The 15337-nt window shown below is 43.0% G+C and overlaps 1 protein-coding gene across 1 annotated transcript in view; it reads right to left on the minus strand.

The window, feature by feature from the left end:
* The window catches only part of LOX (lysyl oxidase), a 98515-nt gene extending 83754 nt beyond the window's left edge, over positions 1–14761 (minus strand). Inside the window, exons 1-2 of the mRNA XM_085632665.1 lie at positions 13809–14761; positions 13142–13250 (exon numbers count right to left, since the gene is read on the minus strand). Of these exons, the coding sequence (XP_085488791.1) occupies positions 13142–13250; positions 13809–14544 (845 nt within the window). The 5' untranslated portion in view covers positions 14545–14761. The remainder of the gene's footprint in view (positions 1–13141; positions 13251–13808) is intronic.
* Between the last annotated feature and the right edge of the window lie 576 nt (positions 14762–15337).

Here is a 15337-nt window from a genome sequence, read left to right on the forward strand (position 1 = left end):
ACGACATTTTTCTGTGAAGGCAGAACATAAACAGTTAAGTAGGCTCAGATTTGTGGGTGGAGAAAAACGTATATCATCTGCCTGAGGGTTCATCATCAATGGAGAATCTTTCAGTAGAATTACGTCTGCCATGAAGACAACATTGTGTAGCTCATTCTTTGAGATGTCTTCACTAATGGGGGACCCTCCAATGGAGAATGTATTACTTCCTCCAATAATTAGACGCATGGTGTTGCCCCAGTGAAATGTCTTTAAGTACATGAGGTAGATTTATGCAATTTGGATGCCGCATGTAGATATTATTTTGCCATGATAAGCCATGGATTGTCTCATCCCCATATCTTCAATCAGAAAGGAATGCTTGTTTTAATGAAATAAAGCTGTCCATAGACCCAAGGGTTTGTTTTGTTGCAGTTCTATAGAAAACACGAAGATTTTATCTAGATATGATCATTAATAGGGCTTGTGAATCTGACAAAACCTTTGTCTTCCTCCGACTGTGGTAGCAATAAAACTAGTATAATGAACAATGTCTGGTGGTTGGCAGATGAAAGAGCAACGAATTTACATTTTAAGTTAGCTGTAGATGTAAAGAAAAGTGATGACGATGAAAAAAGTAGGAAAGGTGAGAGCAAAAAGATGTAGGCATTTCTTATGTAATAATCACTGTGATTTAAAATGAATACATAATGCAGTTCTAACTATTAAACCTGTATGGATCTAACATCACAGCATTCACAATCTGCCAAGGATAATGTAGCATAAGTACACATTTTAATAAATATAAGACACCAATAGCCAAATTGAGAGTTAGGCACTCAATCAACCTTTGTATTGAAACAGCAAAAATTGACTGCTGAGATGCAAAACATTTTGGACCGTATGTTGACTTTAATGACATTCGGCACTCTAGAAAAAGTGATAGTGCGTATAGTGTAAGATTGAAGGGTGGTGGTGTCATTAGTACATCAGGAGCAAAATCCCTACTGCAAATTGCAGAAATGGCTCAAAAATACTTCTGGAGATGTTGGAAAATGGAATGTAAACTCAACAGGTGAAGAAGTGCCTTTTAAATCACAACCCATTCCCATTCATGGATTTAAAACTACCTGTTGGGACACTCTTTTGGAAATTTGTGGGCCAAATTTGATTTTCACCACCAGGATGTGGAATGGCCTTTTCTGCCAGTCTTGATATTTCTCCGCAGTTTTAGAAGAGAATACTTCCCAAACTGTAAAGCCTCTGGCATACCAGCCAATTTACCAACTCAAGACAGGGAATCTGATGAACTCTGACTCACCAACCACCTATGAATTACTTCAGGGCGATGAGAACAGGGCAAACATCAGTCCTGTGCTACTAAAGGATTATTTGTTGCATTAGTCAGTTCTGAAACTCTTTTGATTGTGGATAGAGGAAACATAAGAAGTCCACACCATGTATTTTAAAAGGTTTATTACAAAGTAATGCCTTAATCTTGTGCAGAATATATGAATAGCAGTAACTATACAAATTAACAAAACAGTAGCAGTCAAAGTGAATATTAAACAATATGTTAAAAAGAATTGCAACATTGTAATGGTATTCGATAATTCATTACATTAAATCCATGAAATGATACAATCAGTCTTTGGTAACCAACTCCTCCCTTCTAGCCCCTAGCAAAATTTTCTTAGCACTATATTGTCTTTTTAGGCTTCTTTGACGGCATTTAACCCGTATATCTTAGCTGAACAACAGAATTGCTGACAGTGTCAGCTGTACTTTGGAAAGGTTGCTCTGTGTCTCAGTTATGGCATTCCTGACCTGTTAAGGACCTGTCTCCGATTATGACATTCCCAAGCAGATGATGACCTGGCTCTGAGGAGCCAATGGCCTTCCCTAGGGATGTTTGCAGCACAGCTTCCACGAAGCTCCAAGGAAGATCTGAACATGCCTTGCTGTCGAATACCAGGCTTAAATGCACTTTTTAATTATTATGAAAACTATTAAAAAAAGTAAAACGGTGCAGATGTGCAATTAATACTAAAAGAAGCACATATCTATAAATGAAACATGTGCATTCAAAGGCATGAACACATGAAATGTAGTGGGGTTACATGCGCATAAAATGTAAAGCTCGCTTCAGTCTGGCATTTCGTTGGTAGGCTGTAGGCTAGAGCTGAAAGAGCTGCCTTTATGGCTGAATAGGCTGCTATGAACAAACAATGGCCCCATTCTACAATGTGGTGTGATTTGAACATTTTTCCTAGTGATCATTTTGGGGGTAAAGTGTGAAACCAGAAGAGGGCCAGGAGAGCCATACCCACCATTTTCCCTATAGAGCAATTTGCTCTATCGTGTACTGACTATATCCATATGATACCTCGCCTAGGGGATCAGCCAAAGCCAACACTGGCTGGATTTTTCACACAGTTTTTGCTCAATTGATCACTAGGCACAGTATTGCATTGCTTGTTATTGTAAAGTTATTTTTATTTTTTCCAATAACATTTATTTGGTTTTTAAGAGTTTTCAAACAATATAATAATCAGTTTCACATGCAATTGTTCATAGATCTGAGGATGTGCATCAGAGACTGTACATCCCATCCTTCAATGACCCTCCCTACCCCTAACGTTCTCCGCCCTCTCTCCCCTCCACCTGTGTTTACTGTCCAACTACTTTCTTATATGGAGGAGATCCTTTTAAAGTTGACTCATCTCTTTTATTTTGAGAGGTTAGAGTTCAAACTGTTGTAGCATTCTTAGTCTCACAGGGGGTGCACTATTACTGTTTTGTTTGAGCTACATCTCCTTTCGAAGTGCTTTTCTTTATGCCTTAGGTCATAAGTAAAATTTTCGTAAGATGAGAGTTTCCAAATCCTACAAGTACTTTTTCATTTAAGACAAATCACTAGCTGGACGATGATTTTATGATTCCTAATAGAGGTTTTACTGAGTTTCTACTCTAACCTTCCCCCCGACCGAGTACACCCTGAACTGCTCAACTTCGTTACCCCGAGGGCCAAGTGCTAAAGGGATGTGCGTGGTGCTCTGTTTTGGTTTGGCCTCAGTAGAAAGGACAGCCCAAAAACATAAATGTTAAGAAGCTCTCGTTGTTAGCCCAGTAACCCTTCACTGCTGTTGGCCTCCTGAAAAAGTTATCACAAGGATACTAAAAGGTCTCAAAACATCTTGTCACAGACCTGGAGTCCTGTATTAACCAGCTTCATGCTTAACTTTGGCAATTTCCTTTCGCTGGGTATTTTCAAATATCTTCAGATCATTTGGAATGCGCCACTAGGTTACTTCTGATAGATTCTCAATGATCCAGCCTGGCTCCAGGACATGTTGCGCTCCATTTTAAAGTGGCAGGCAGATCTTCCTCTCATCTAACTTGAAGGCCCAACATTATAAGACAATTCTCAATTTGCATTTTAAACTGGCGAAACTATTTGGATGTGGTGAAAGGGGAGATGATAAGTGCCCTGGGTGCTGGGAAGGTCTCGCTGAGTTGGTCCATATGTTCTATTGCTACAATAAGCTGCAGCCCCAGAAGAATAGTAAGGAGACATTTTGGGGTAAATTGTTTGGGAGAAAGATTTGTGCCAGCCCACTTATGATGTTACTTGGGTATGACAATAACAGTAGATCAGAGTTGACTCAGATAAACTTTATTTTCATCTCCATCGAAGTTGCTATGTTGTTAATCACAACTAATGGAAAGACCCGCAGCCCCCCACGTTTCAGGCATGGCTGGGGCGATTATTGGGCATGAATAATCAAGAAAGAGCTTTATAATACTGTATGGGTAGGCGGGCTAAGAAGTGGGAACGAAAGATCTGGTCCCCCATGTCTAAATGTCTGACTGGTGATCTCGGCTATAGAGACTGGCACACTATTTATTTATATAAATCCCTATCTTCTGAAGGCATGAGCTTAACCAAGTTAGGAGCTCTGCCCTTTTTGCTATCATATTCCTTGTGGTTATGGTATTATATAAGGAATATGGGATATTATACATATTTATGCTGTTCTTATTATCCCTTTTTAGGTCTCGCCTACGCAGCATGCACGCTCTGCATAGGAGGACCTTTAGCCGTTGTTCTGCTCTTTTTCGAAGCAAATACTCATGCTTGTGGCAGCATACACCTTGCGGGAGCACGCAGGGGCGCACCACAAGTACGAGTGTGTGCTTCGAAAAAGAGCAGACTGCTCTCCCAAGCGCGCACGCCTTGCTTCGTCTCTGTCTTGCTCGCGCTTCTTGTTTCCAGACTTCAGTCTTTCTCTCTGACCTTTTATCTCTTCTCACACTCCTTCCCTTTGCATGCCTCTTGACCACCCACCATTCCATTCTCTAATCGGCTTCCCCACTTCTGTCTTTGGCAAGAGCCCCCCTATTCTTGTACACCCCTTCTTCGAGCCACGCTTTTTTTTGTATATTGAATAATGGCATGCCCTGCAGCCTCTTACACCTCATTGTTTGAACTCGTAGGACGCATTTACTGCGGGGTCGCCTTTCCTTCATTCTTTCATCATTCGCTTTCATGGTACAATGTGAGATTTCCTGCTCGCACCCAAGAGCGAGAATGTCAGCGAATGCAAATATGTGCAGAGTAGAAAGACTGCTCTGCTGGGAACAGCTGCCGGCTCAGCTGGTCGCCTCGCTTTGGTGACTCCTCAGTGCCAAGGGCAAGGGTTAGCGGGTCGGTGCTGCTGTATGTACTGTTACGTCCCGTAGCCGTGTCCTTGGAACAACTATAAATAGGCTGAGGTTTGGTCTCAGCACTTCGGAGGCTTCTAGAGTACAAAGTATACCAAATAAATGTAGCTTCTCGCTCATCGCTCAGGCCGTCGCCTCTCAGTGATAATCGCCCTCAGTGTTTACTTGTGGAGTCTCAGTGACCTCATCCTCCTTTGCTCAAGCACCACAGTGCTGGCAAGTGGCCCCGTGTCATGTTTATCACTCTCAGCCGTCCCTGCCGCTTTAGCCAGCAGCACTTTTAGATCCTGCGGCTTTGACTTGGAATACTGCTCTATTAACAGAAACATGTATGTTCTTTTATAGAGTGTAATCTCATCATAAAGTACTGCTCAATCATATACAGCACAGACATCGAATTTACAAAAATATTACAAAGCACAGGAAAAAAAACTACAATTCCTGTATATCCTTACTACTTCTACGTCTGAATATTCTCTTTTGCATCCTAAAGAAAGGGTTATTTTTTGCTTTCTTTTCATCCCTGCTTATTAATCAAAATATGTTAGTTTTAGCTGTACCTTTCTTACACAAGGCATTTTAAGTTAGGCATGTTATTTTAAAGGGAACCATTTCTTTTCGGGAAGCCCTTGTAGGGGTATACTAACCACAGACCGATGATCCTCTTTTCAAAAGCCTATCATTCTAACTGTTGCATTTGAACTTCCTGTTGACTCCGTTACAGTGTGTTTGGAGTTCCTGCATACAGGACGTTTGCATAACCCACACATGAGTTATATGCTGCCCCTACCGCTAATTTTTCACGATGCTATGACAATAAAAGAAATCCCCCTTTTTTAAAGAGTGCAGTTGAAAAAATGTATTTATAACAAAGCAAATGAGCTTCCATGGTCTTACAGATGCTTTGCTTTTACGAGGAGGGCTCCATCCAGTCCTAGATGGTAAAATAACACATTTTTCACATAAGATTTACTTCTTGGTGAAATTATTTTTAGCTCTGACCTTTGAGACAGCATTAGCTGGCTCACCAGACTTTTGTTTGTCCAAAAGTCTGAACCACAGTTATCTGAAGTTATCTGCAGTTGATGTTGTTGCACCAAGGATATTGTGCTGCATAACTAAATACTTATAAGGGCCCAAAAGTGAGACCTGTTGGCTATGCCCATACTTGTTGTATCAGGGAAACATATATGGAATTGGTAGTTCATTGCCCTTTTTGTATACAAATTGGAATTAATTTACTTTATTTATTGTGTTTATATGTTATTTATATGAAATATGATTGTATGCTCTTAATTTCTGGGGGGAAAAAATACATTTAGAAAATAAAATAAAGTGTCAGGCAGATGAGGCGCAGTTCTTCTTTTAACAGAAAAAACTGACAATGTGGCTGCATAGTCCCTGACTGTGGCGTCATGAACCCCCCTGCCATAGCAGCTCATGTGAGGGGATGCCACTGGACACGATGTCCTGGTAAAATGGCCAACTAAATGGTTTGGTCCTTTCATTTTGGATTCTGCAGACAAAAGCTCATAAAAGCGCATTAAATAAATTCTAGGTCTAGACTGAGATGGGGGTCAAGGGCTGCTAAGTGAGACAAGTTTATTTAAAGACATTTAAAGACACAGAGAAAGAAATGATGAAAACATCGAAAATAGGGGGGGGCAGCAAACTGAACAAAAAGGGAGATAAAGGTAAGAGGGGAAAATAAGATGAGAAAATAAAAAGAGACTGGAGGCAGAAAGGGGAAAGGATACAGTGGAAAAAGCGAAAAGAAAGGGTGAAAGGACGAAAATTTTAAAGTATGTTAACAACATCGGAAAGAAAGATAAGTGAAAGGAGAGACGGAAGGAAGGGTAAAATGAACAAAGGAAGAAAGGAGGCAAGGATGGATAGAACGAAAGATGGACTGATGAATGGAAGGGCATCGGATAGAATGGTGGATGGATGCACAAAAGGATGAATAAATGTGTCAACTGATTTAGAGAATGGTGAAGGGATGGAAGAAAGTGTAAAATGATGGAAGAATGTAAAGGTGAAAGAATGCATGAAGGAAGGGTGGATTTTTCACTCTGTGTCATTACAGATTTAGTTTTAAGCGGGGTATCTTAATTTTCTGGCTACTCCCTTGGTTCCTGAGATCTACCTTTTACCCTCTGTTGGTCTTCTCTTCGTGATATAGACAGTGGAAGAGATGTGGCACCTTCTTGTGTTCTCCCTGATGCTGAAGGCCTCATACCTTCTGAAGCCTGATCCATCACATCTCAACACTTGAACGAGATACAAAAAAAGTCCTCTTTTTAACCACCAATTATGTTTTGTGTTTAGTTTTCTTTTTGATGCCTACGCCCTATGTCCCCTTCAACATCATGAAGCCATCAGTATTCTATTAATGGTACAATAGAAGACAATACAATTTTGTAAGGAAGAACATCATGTGTTGGAGAGACCCTAAACATGGAGGAAGATCTCTACACAACATTAGCTAGCTCTATAGTCCTTCCAAATTGCATCAGTCCCTGGATTTTCTGGGTGGTGAGCTGCAGATTCAGACTCGGATTCCCTCCATAGAGGTGACATAATTCTCAGAAGTGTGATTCTGATTATGAGCATTGACAATCCCACTGAGAGGTGAACTGCCGCTCCCTATGGAATTGAAGGGCAGTGTAGAATTTTTCACTCCACTATTCAATCATGCTTTTCAAACAAATATTATACCAGCGTCCTGGAGAGGTAGCGTCCTGCATCTGATATTCAAAGCGGGCGCCAGGTCTGATCCTGCGAACTTTAGGCTAATTGCCTTAATCGACGTAGAAGCACAAATATATGCGTCAAATCTCTTGATAGCACTGGAAGAATGGGTCTTCAGCACGATCATCCCCATCACACAGACAGGCTTTAGACCAGGTACAAATACATTGTCCAATCTTTTGGCTTTGAATCTCCTCGTAGAAAATGTCAAACGAAAATCTACCAAATTGTACACCTGCTTCGTCGATCGAAAAGCAGCGTTTGACATGGTACCCAGAGAACTTCTGTGGCAAAAAAATGGCAAAATGGGGTGTTCCTTCATTACTACTACGGGCCATCGATAATCTGTATACATCCACTTGGGTCCAGATAAAACTGGGCAACGGAGAAAGTACTACAGCAAGGATTCCTACGCGCATCGGCCTAAAGCAGGGATGCGTGCTGGCACCCAGTCTCTTTAACATCTTTACCGCAGGCTTAGATAAGTGGCTATCAGAGGTGCAAAGTGACCCCCTGAAGATCGCAAACCGCAAAATAAGAAGTTTGCAGTATGCAGACGATATCGCCCTGTGCAGTCGGACGCTAGTGGGACTCCAGTGTTTGATTACTAAGTTGGCGGAATACACTTTGGAGCTCGGGTTGTCTTTCAACTACAACAAAGCTAAGGTTATGTGTTTCTCAGCAAACACAGTGCCTAATAGGGGAAAGCACCAGTTGTATGCAGCAGGAAACAGAATAGAGCAGAGTGTCTCCTATAAATACCTGGGAGTATTGCTCGACACACGGTTCACACGCAAAGACCACTTAAACACCACAAAAGCTCAAGCAAATATACTACGATTTGCACCAAACATGTTAAGACTGAAATTAAAGTGTCCATCTAACGCTCATCTATTAAAAGTTATTGCTGCCAAGTTCCTCCCAACTCTCACATGCGGCTCCAAACTATTCAAAAGACATGATGCCAACTTCTTGAATCTATTGCAATCAGGCCTATTTAAACAAGTCTTCCGGATTCCGCAGCTATTCATCTCAAACCCAAGTAAGCTTGGAATTCGGGTTATTAAACCAACATCCGATCAGACAAGCGGCAATAATAAAGATGTGCTGGAAATTAAAAGCAGCACTCGAGGACTCGTTGTTGGAGTACTGCTAGACGGAAATAAAGAACCAACCCAAAGGAAGAAAAGCTTGGCAAACCGTACTTGAACAAGCATTGACAACGCTTGATATGCATGATGCTTGGGACACTGACTATAGTTTTAATGCATTCAAAAAATTAGCCAACAATGCAGCAAAGCAAAAAGCCTGGATAATGGATAGAGCTGCCCTATCGAAGAAAAAATACATCTGGATGGTCTTATCTTCATATGAGATTCGCTTGCCCCAACCATACCTCGTCCAGCACATCACTCCATCGATCCAGCATCAGCTACTTTTGATCCGGTTGGGAGCTTTCACCACAAAAGACCAGGTTCCAAAATGGAAACAATCATGGCCAACCATGCTTTGCAGACTTTGTGGCCAAGCTGAAGAGTCCCTCATCCACCTAGTGTGCATTTGCTCAGCTGTGAATAAGCTGAGACGGCAATATATATTTCATGCACTCTGCGCTTTCCAAGTTAGATCATGTTGACCGGCCATTTGCAACTACTGAATTGCCATTCACTTCAGACCTCATGCAGGGCAGCCACATTTTTGCAGAAAGTTAGCTTACTATTATCTAAATCAAACACATACTAGTTATTTGCACATGATTTTCAAATAGTAAATAGATGACTGTGAACTTCTTGAAATTAATTTGTTTTAAAACTCATAATGCACATGATATCGCACAGGAATCTGAGGTCTTGTAACATCTAGTTTATATCTGCTCCTTGTCCATGATTATAGTAGTGTAGTCAAGGATTCATGCACAATGGCACTTTTTGCATATAACTGCTGTAATGAAATCTGACGACCGTCTGCAATGAGAGCCACACGGGCACCGTAGGATTGCATTTTAAATTCATGATCCTAGCCACGATGTAGCAGACCAGCAAAACTTGGTCCAAACACTATTTTGCACATGATTTTATCCATAGGACAAAAGAAGTTAAAAATTGAGTAATAAATTGTATACCGATTAATGCTGAACAATTTATGCTGAATTTTGAAATTTGCAAAAGGAACATATCCTCCTCTTTTCTCAGGCAGTGCAGAAGAGGGTCCGAAGATGAGAAGCGAAGTTGGTTGGTGAATACCTAAATGATTAAGACCACAAGTATGATGGTCTATTGTTGGTAAAATATGACGGGAATGGAAATAGCAGTTTTACCATTACTAACAACCACTTCCGCTGTATTTAGAAGCAGTTTAACACCGGGTTAAAATTGGTGGTGACTTTGTTACCGCCTGTCACCACAGGAGTACATTGATTCCAAAGCTTTTACGAGCATTACTTGGAGGTGAGCAGGTTTACCCCTATGTTTCACAATAATTTGCTGAAATATTTGTAATGGGATCAAATATTTGGATTACTCCACTACTGGACATTTTTACCATAAGTCTTTTTCAGAATAAAGGGTGGTTTCCAGTGCTGCGGATTTTTTTGACAGTGAGTTCCAGGGGGAAGCAGCTTGTAGGCAAAGAGTCATCCTCCCATTCGGAAGAACACAATAACTTGGTTTCATAAATCACTTTATACTGTGTTTTCCAGGCTCTGTAAATAAGATTTGTTACCAATATTCAATTTATGGCACTCTGTTCACCAACCATGGAAGGATACCTTGGTGGGGTTTGCACTTGCAGCCTTTTTTCACAGCATTGGTCAGTGGCAGGGGTTCACCTCTCTGGGCTAGATCCATGAATAGTTGACTACTGCGTTTTTTTCGGTTACAGAATCCCTCAATCAAACACCCCCCACGTCAGAGGGGAACTACTGATGCCAGAGCATGATCTCAGGGCAGAAGATGAAGCCTGTACCACTGGTGTGATCAATGTTCCATCTACCTGAAGATGGATGTTCACACTTGATTGAATGTCCCAAATGGGGGGACATGTAAAACATAATATTCTGGTTGAATACCTACACGATCTTGTGTGCCAGGGAGGAGGGTTGAGCCACCAGTGCGCGGAATGTTTTGGTCACTGCATGAAGGCAATACATGGTCTCTTGTGTAGGGAATGAAGTTTGTGCCACCAGTGTGGTGAATGTTCCATTCATATTTAGATGTGAGTGATCTCTTGTGCAGAAAATGAAATGAAGCTTATGCCACAAGTGTGGTAAATGTTCCATTCACATTTGTTTGTGAGTGAGTGATCTCTTGTGCAGAGAATGCAGCTTGTTCCACCAGTGTGGTAAATGTTCCATTCACATTTGGATGTGAGTGAGTGATCTTTTGTGCAGAAAATGAAGCTTGTGCCACCAGTTTGGTAAATGTTCCATTCACATTTGTTTGTGAGTGAGCGAGTGAGCGAGTGAGTGAGTGAGTGAGTGAGTGAGTGAGTGATCTCTTGTGCAGAGAATGCAGCTTGTGCCACCAGTGTGGTAAATGTTCCATTCACATTTGGATGTGAGTGAGTGAGTGAGTGAGTGAGTGAGTGAGTGAGTGAGTGAGTGAGTGAGTGATCTCTTGTGCAGAGAATGCAGCTTGTGCCACCAGTGTGGGAAATGTTCCATTCACATTTGGATGTGAGTGAGTGAGTGATCTCTTGTGCAGAGAATGAAACTTGTGCCACCAGTGTGGTAAATGTTCCATTCACATTCGGATTTGTGCCACCAAGGTGATGAATGTTGTGTTCACCTTCGGATGGCAGTAGTTGATCTCTTGTGCAGAGGTTGAACGTTGTATCACCAGTGCAATGAAAGTGCTATTCCCCTGCAGCCTCTTGTGCATGGAATGGCTGTTGTGAGAGATGAATGTGCCATTTACCTATGGGTGGAAGTATAGGATTCTCTTATGGAGGGGATGAAGATTGCACCCTCAGGGCCATCTTTGTCATGTAGTGGTGTGGCACCTGCACCCCGCAAAGGGGTGCTTGCATTACGCAATTACTAAGTGCGAGTTATGAAGCCACCCAAGGCCACCCTGAGTGGCTTGATAAATCCAGAGTAACGCAACGTATGATAGATCGCACCAGCGAAGCATTCCATGGGTGGCACGTGGGTGTTCCCATCCAACTACCCATGGATTTTGGTGCATTCCCAGATTTACCAACACTGCCAAACCTGTTAATGAGTTAAAAGGCTACGCCAGCTGAGGCGTAACAAGGAGAAATATTAGCATTGCTTCTTGTTACTTCCTCTTTCTGTGTGTGCTGCTTTGTGCAGCACACAAAAATAGATGAAAACGCCTCACAGAATTTTTTTGTGCAGGAAGGTGTCCTTTCCTTCACAAAAACAATCCTTCTTACAACACAGCATTGGCGCTAGGCAGCACATTGTGCGCCAGCGGCGGGAAAGGGCAGGAATGTGCCGTATATTGTTAAGTACGGCTCCTTCCTGCCCCTTCCCTATGATTTCTTAACAATGTGAGAAATGTTCCCTGATCCAGCCCCGGTGTTTTACTCTCCACCTTTTGAAATCAGTGGTAAAATATACAGTCTACAGGTTTCGTCAAGCCACCCTAACCACATTCCTGCAGAAGCATTCCATTCGTAACCTGGTCTAATGTATTTGGGTAATGTTGCCAATTATTACAGCACAATAAGGTAATCTTGAATTTCCTCTTGCCTTCTTCTAGTGTGCCCAGATGTGTGGTTCTCACTCCCTCTATCGAACAGTTAGTGAAAAAGCTGTTTGAACTCATAAGTTTCTTCAAAGTTTTAAGCGCCCATCTCAGTTCACTAGCCTCGAATATGGGCTTACATGCATTAGTCCTTTCTACTAACTCTCTTTTAGCTATAGATCTGACTTCGAAAATAGATAATGACAATCTTTACATGTGAAACGAGAGTTTAAAGTTTTCTCTGTAATGTAAAAGAAAAAAAAACATAATTTGTAGATGTTTTAACAAGTAGAGCAACGCTGAATTAAAAAAATAAATAAACTACTACCCCGACTAAGACACAAAACTGTGCGGGAGGAGCATTGAAAGTAGGGGTTCGGTGGGGCGGGTAATACTTTTAAAGTAAGGTATTGAAAACGGAGGGACAACTGGAATAGTAGGAACAGAAAAAATATATTAAAAAGGAAAGGAAAACCCCAAAATGATAACACTGTTACAGATCAAACACAAACGGAAATAAGAGACAGCAATCACGGGGTGATGTTAATCTACATAGACATACATTTGTCTGGAACACAAGAAGCGCAGAGATGTAAGCAGAGGGCTACTGAAAGGTCGGATGTTGATTCTCGACTTCACCCCTTTACAGTATTGTGTGATCCTGGAAAAATCTGTTTATCTGCTGAATTTCCGAATATGCCAAAGTGTGGATGTGTGCTAACAGGCCAAACACCATCATTCACTGAGTGATGTGTGAAAATGTACATTCTACATGTGCAGTGTAGAAAGATTGTGCTGGGCTTTCCAAGATCTAACCATAATCATTGTGAGACCTTGAGGCGGCAGTGGGCCCCCAGGCTGTGTGCACCCAGGCTGTGTGTGCTGCATGTATGCTGGATGGGAGCCGACGAGGCAGGGCTCTCTAAGAGCACACTGTGGGACGTGGCTGCGCATACCAGAGAAGAGTCGAGACCTACCTTGCCAAGCAGTTCTCCTCCGCAGCGCATCTAAGGTTGTACATGGCGGCCCTCTGCACGTATATGGAAGACTGGATGTAATACGGGTCTGGGACCAAGTCAGGCAGTCCTGTACATCAGGAGAAAAACACCCCTTGAAATATGTACTGTTCAAATTGAAAAGAATAAAACTATAATTTCAGCTGCATCATCTGTGTTAGGGGAACTCAGATCCCACTCAGCTGTGAGATAACTGACCATATGCGGTTCTATTACATTAGTTATGTGCACATTGCATTGACTGTTAATTTAATTGGATGCACGTTTCACCTCATCCATCGGTCTAAGCTTGACAGAAATTAAGCTTTCCTTTCTATGAGTTTGACACTTCATTTCCTTCTTGTTATGAGACTTTTGACTCACTCATACCTACTAAGAGAGTGTATGTAAGGCAATATGGTCACTAGGTGAATAAATAGCACCTGGAACACCATGTTTTCGTTTTTCTTAATTCAATACTTTATGAGTGGAGTCGTTTTGGTTTAATTGAATAAACCCAGTAGTACAGTGGTTTGTGTTTGGGAAAAAAATGAAAGTCTACGAGAGGTGATATGATGTCCCAAGTGACAAAGGCACCCTAGACTCTATGGCCCCACCATGCAGTTACTCCAACGAGACAGTTTCTTACCGTATTGAAAGTAGCGGGTGCCATAGCCAGGCCTCTCCCTCTCCCTTGGTCTCTCGTAGGTGTCGTAGTGGTTGTAGTAGGGGTTGTCTTCGGAGTACTTGTACGGGTTGTAGGGGTCATCTCCCACCATCACATCTTCTCTTGGCCTCAGGTTGCCCAGGGGAAGGCTGCCCTCGCTGGTTCCATTTCCTCCCAGAGAGGCAGCTGCAGTTTCTGGTTTTGAAGGCTGTGATGTCCCCAAACCTCTATGGCTTGCGGAGGAAGGGTCTGGCTGCCTCCCTTGGCCCGCTGTCGAGGAGGCTCGCCGGCTGCTTCCTTGGTGATGGCCAGCTTGGAACCAGTACCCTGCCTGTTGCGATCTTCTTGCGCCAGGCTGAGATGCATCGGTTGAGTTGTGAGTCTGGTTGCCTGAGGAAGGGACCTCTGCTCTGGGTGGCCCAGGTCTCTCTGGGGTACCGGAGCCGGCTAAGCTTGAAGCGCTTCTGTTGTTGCTGATCAGGACGATGGGGTGTTGAGGATCAGCGGGGCCCTGCTCTCTCCTCCTGGGAGGCTTGTACTGTGAGCCCAGGCTGAGCAAGCTGAAAACTCGCCCATTGTTCTCCCACTGAACCCTTTGCCTCCACGCCACTGGGGGAGGAGGGTTGTGCTGGTGCTGGCAGTCCACGTGAGAGATACAAGTCAAGTAGAGGTACACTTGCAGATGTGCCAGCAGAAGACCACGCAAGGCAAACCCCATCTTCAATTGTCTAAACAAATAAAATCCTACAAGAGCAGCTGCAGCCCCACAGATAAATCTCAAGTAAAAGGGCTAGACGGCTAGCACGAAAACAGGTATATTTAAACAAAAACAGCGTGTGGCTTTGTCCTCCTGAAGCGAGCACAGAAGTGAGGGCTGGGAAGGGCAGCTGCGCGCAGGCAGCCTCTCATCTTCCGCTGCTGACTTGTGTCTGGAGGGAGAGGAGGAGGCGGGGAGGGTTTTAAGGATCCTGGCACTTTTGGCGAGTTCTACAAAGCTCCCTGGAAGGCGCCCTAATCGCTCTTCGTTCACGTAATGCTTTTGGAAACGTGCAGCCCGGCATCTTCCACACATGTCCCCACCCCCCTTAGAAAAACACACGTAGGTTTCCAGCGAGAAGGAACACATACCATCCATCTGGGGCGGACACAAAGGAACTTTCCTAGGATGCGGACTCGCCGGGCCATTGCAGCCGGAGGACAGAGCCAAAGTATGCAGCGAGAGCGCTGCGTTCCATCATCAGAGGGAAGGGAGGAAGCGAAACGAAATTATGGATCTGAGAAACAAAATGCCTTCTGCGACGTTCATCAAAACCGCGCCAAAAAGCAAAGTATCGCGGACGCATTGAGAGCAAGCTCAATCCAGTCCCCAAAGTGAGCAGCTGTAGGGCTCTCCACTGAGCCTCAATAAAAACGGATTCCCTTTTTCATCATATCAGTTGGCCAGGAAATGAGAGGGCTCCTTGCCTATTGCTAGGCTGAGACCCGTCGGTGTCGGGGAGCCAGGGCAGTGT

This window comes from Triturus cristatus, chromosome 2_1 (assembly GCF_964204655.1).
Source record: "Triturus cristatus chromosome 2_1, aTriCri1.1, whole genome shotgun sequence".
Lineage (NCBI taxonomy): Eukaryota > Metazoa > Chordata > Amphibia > Caudata > Salamandridae > Triturus > Triturus cristatus.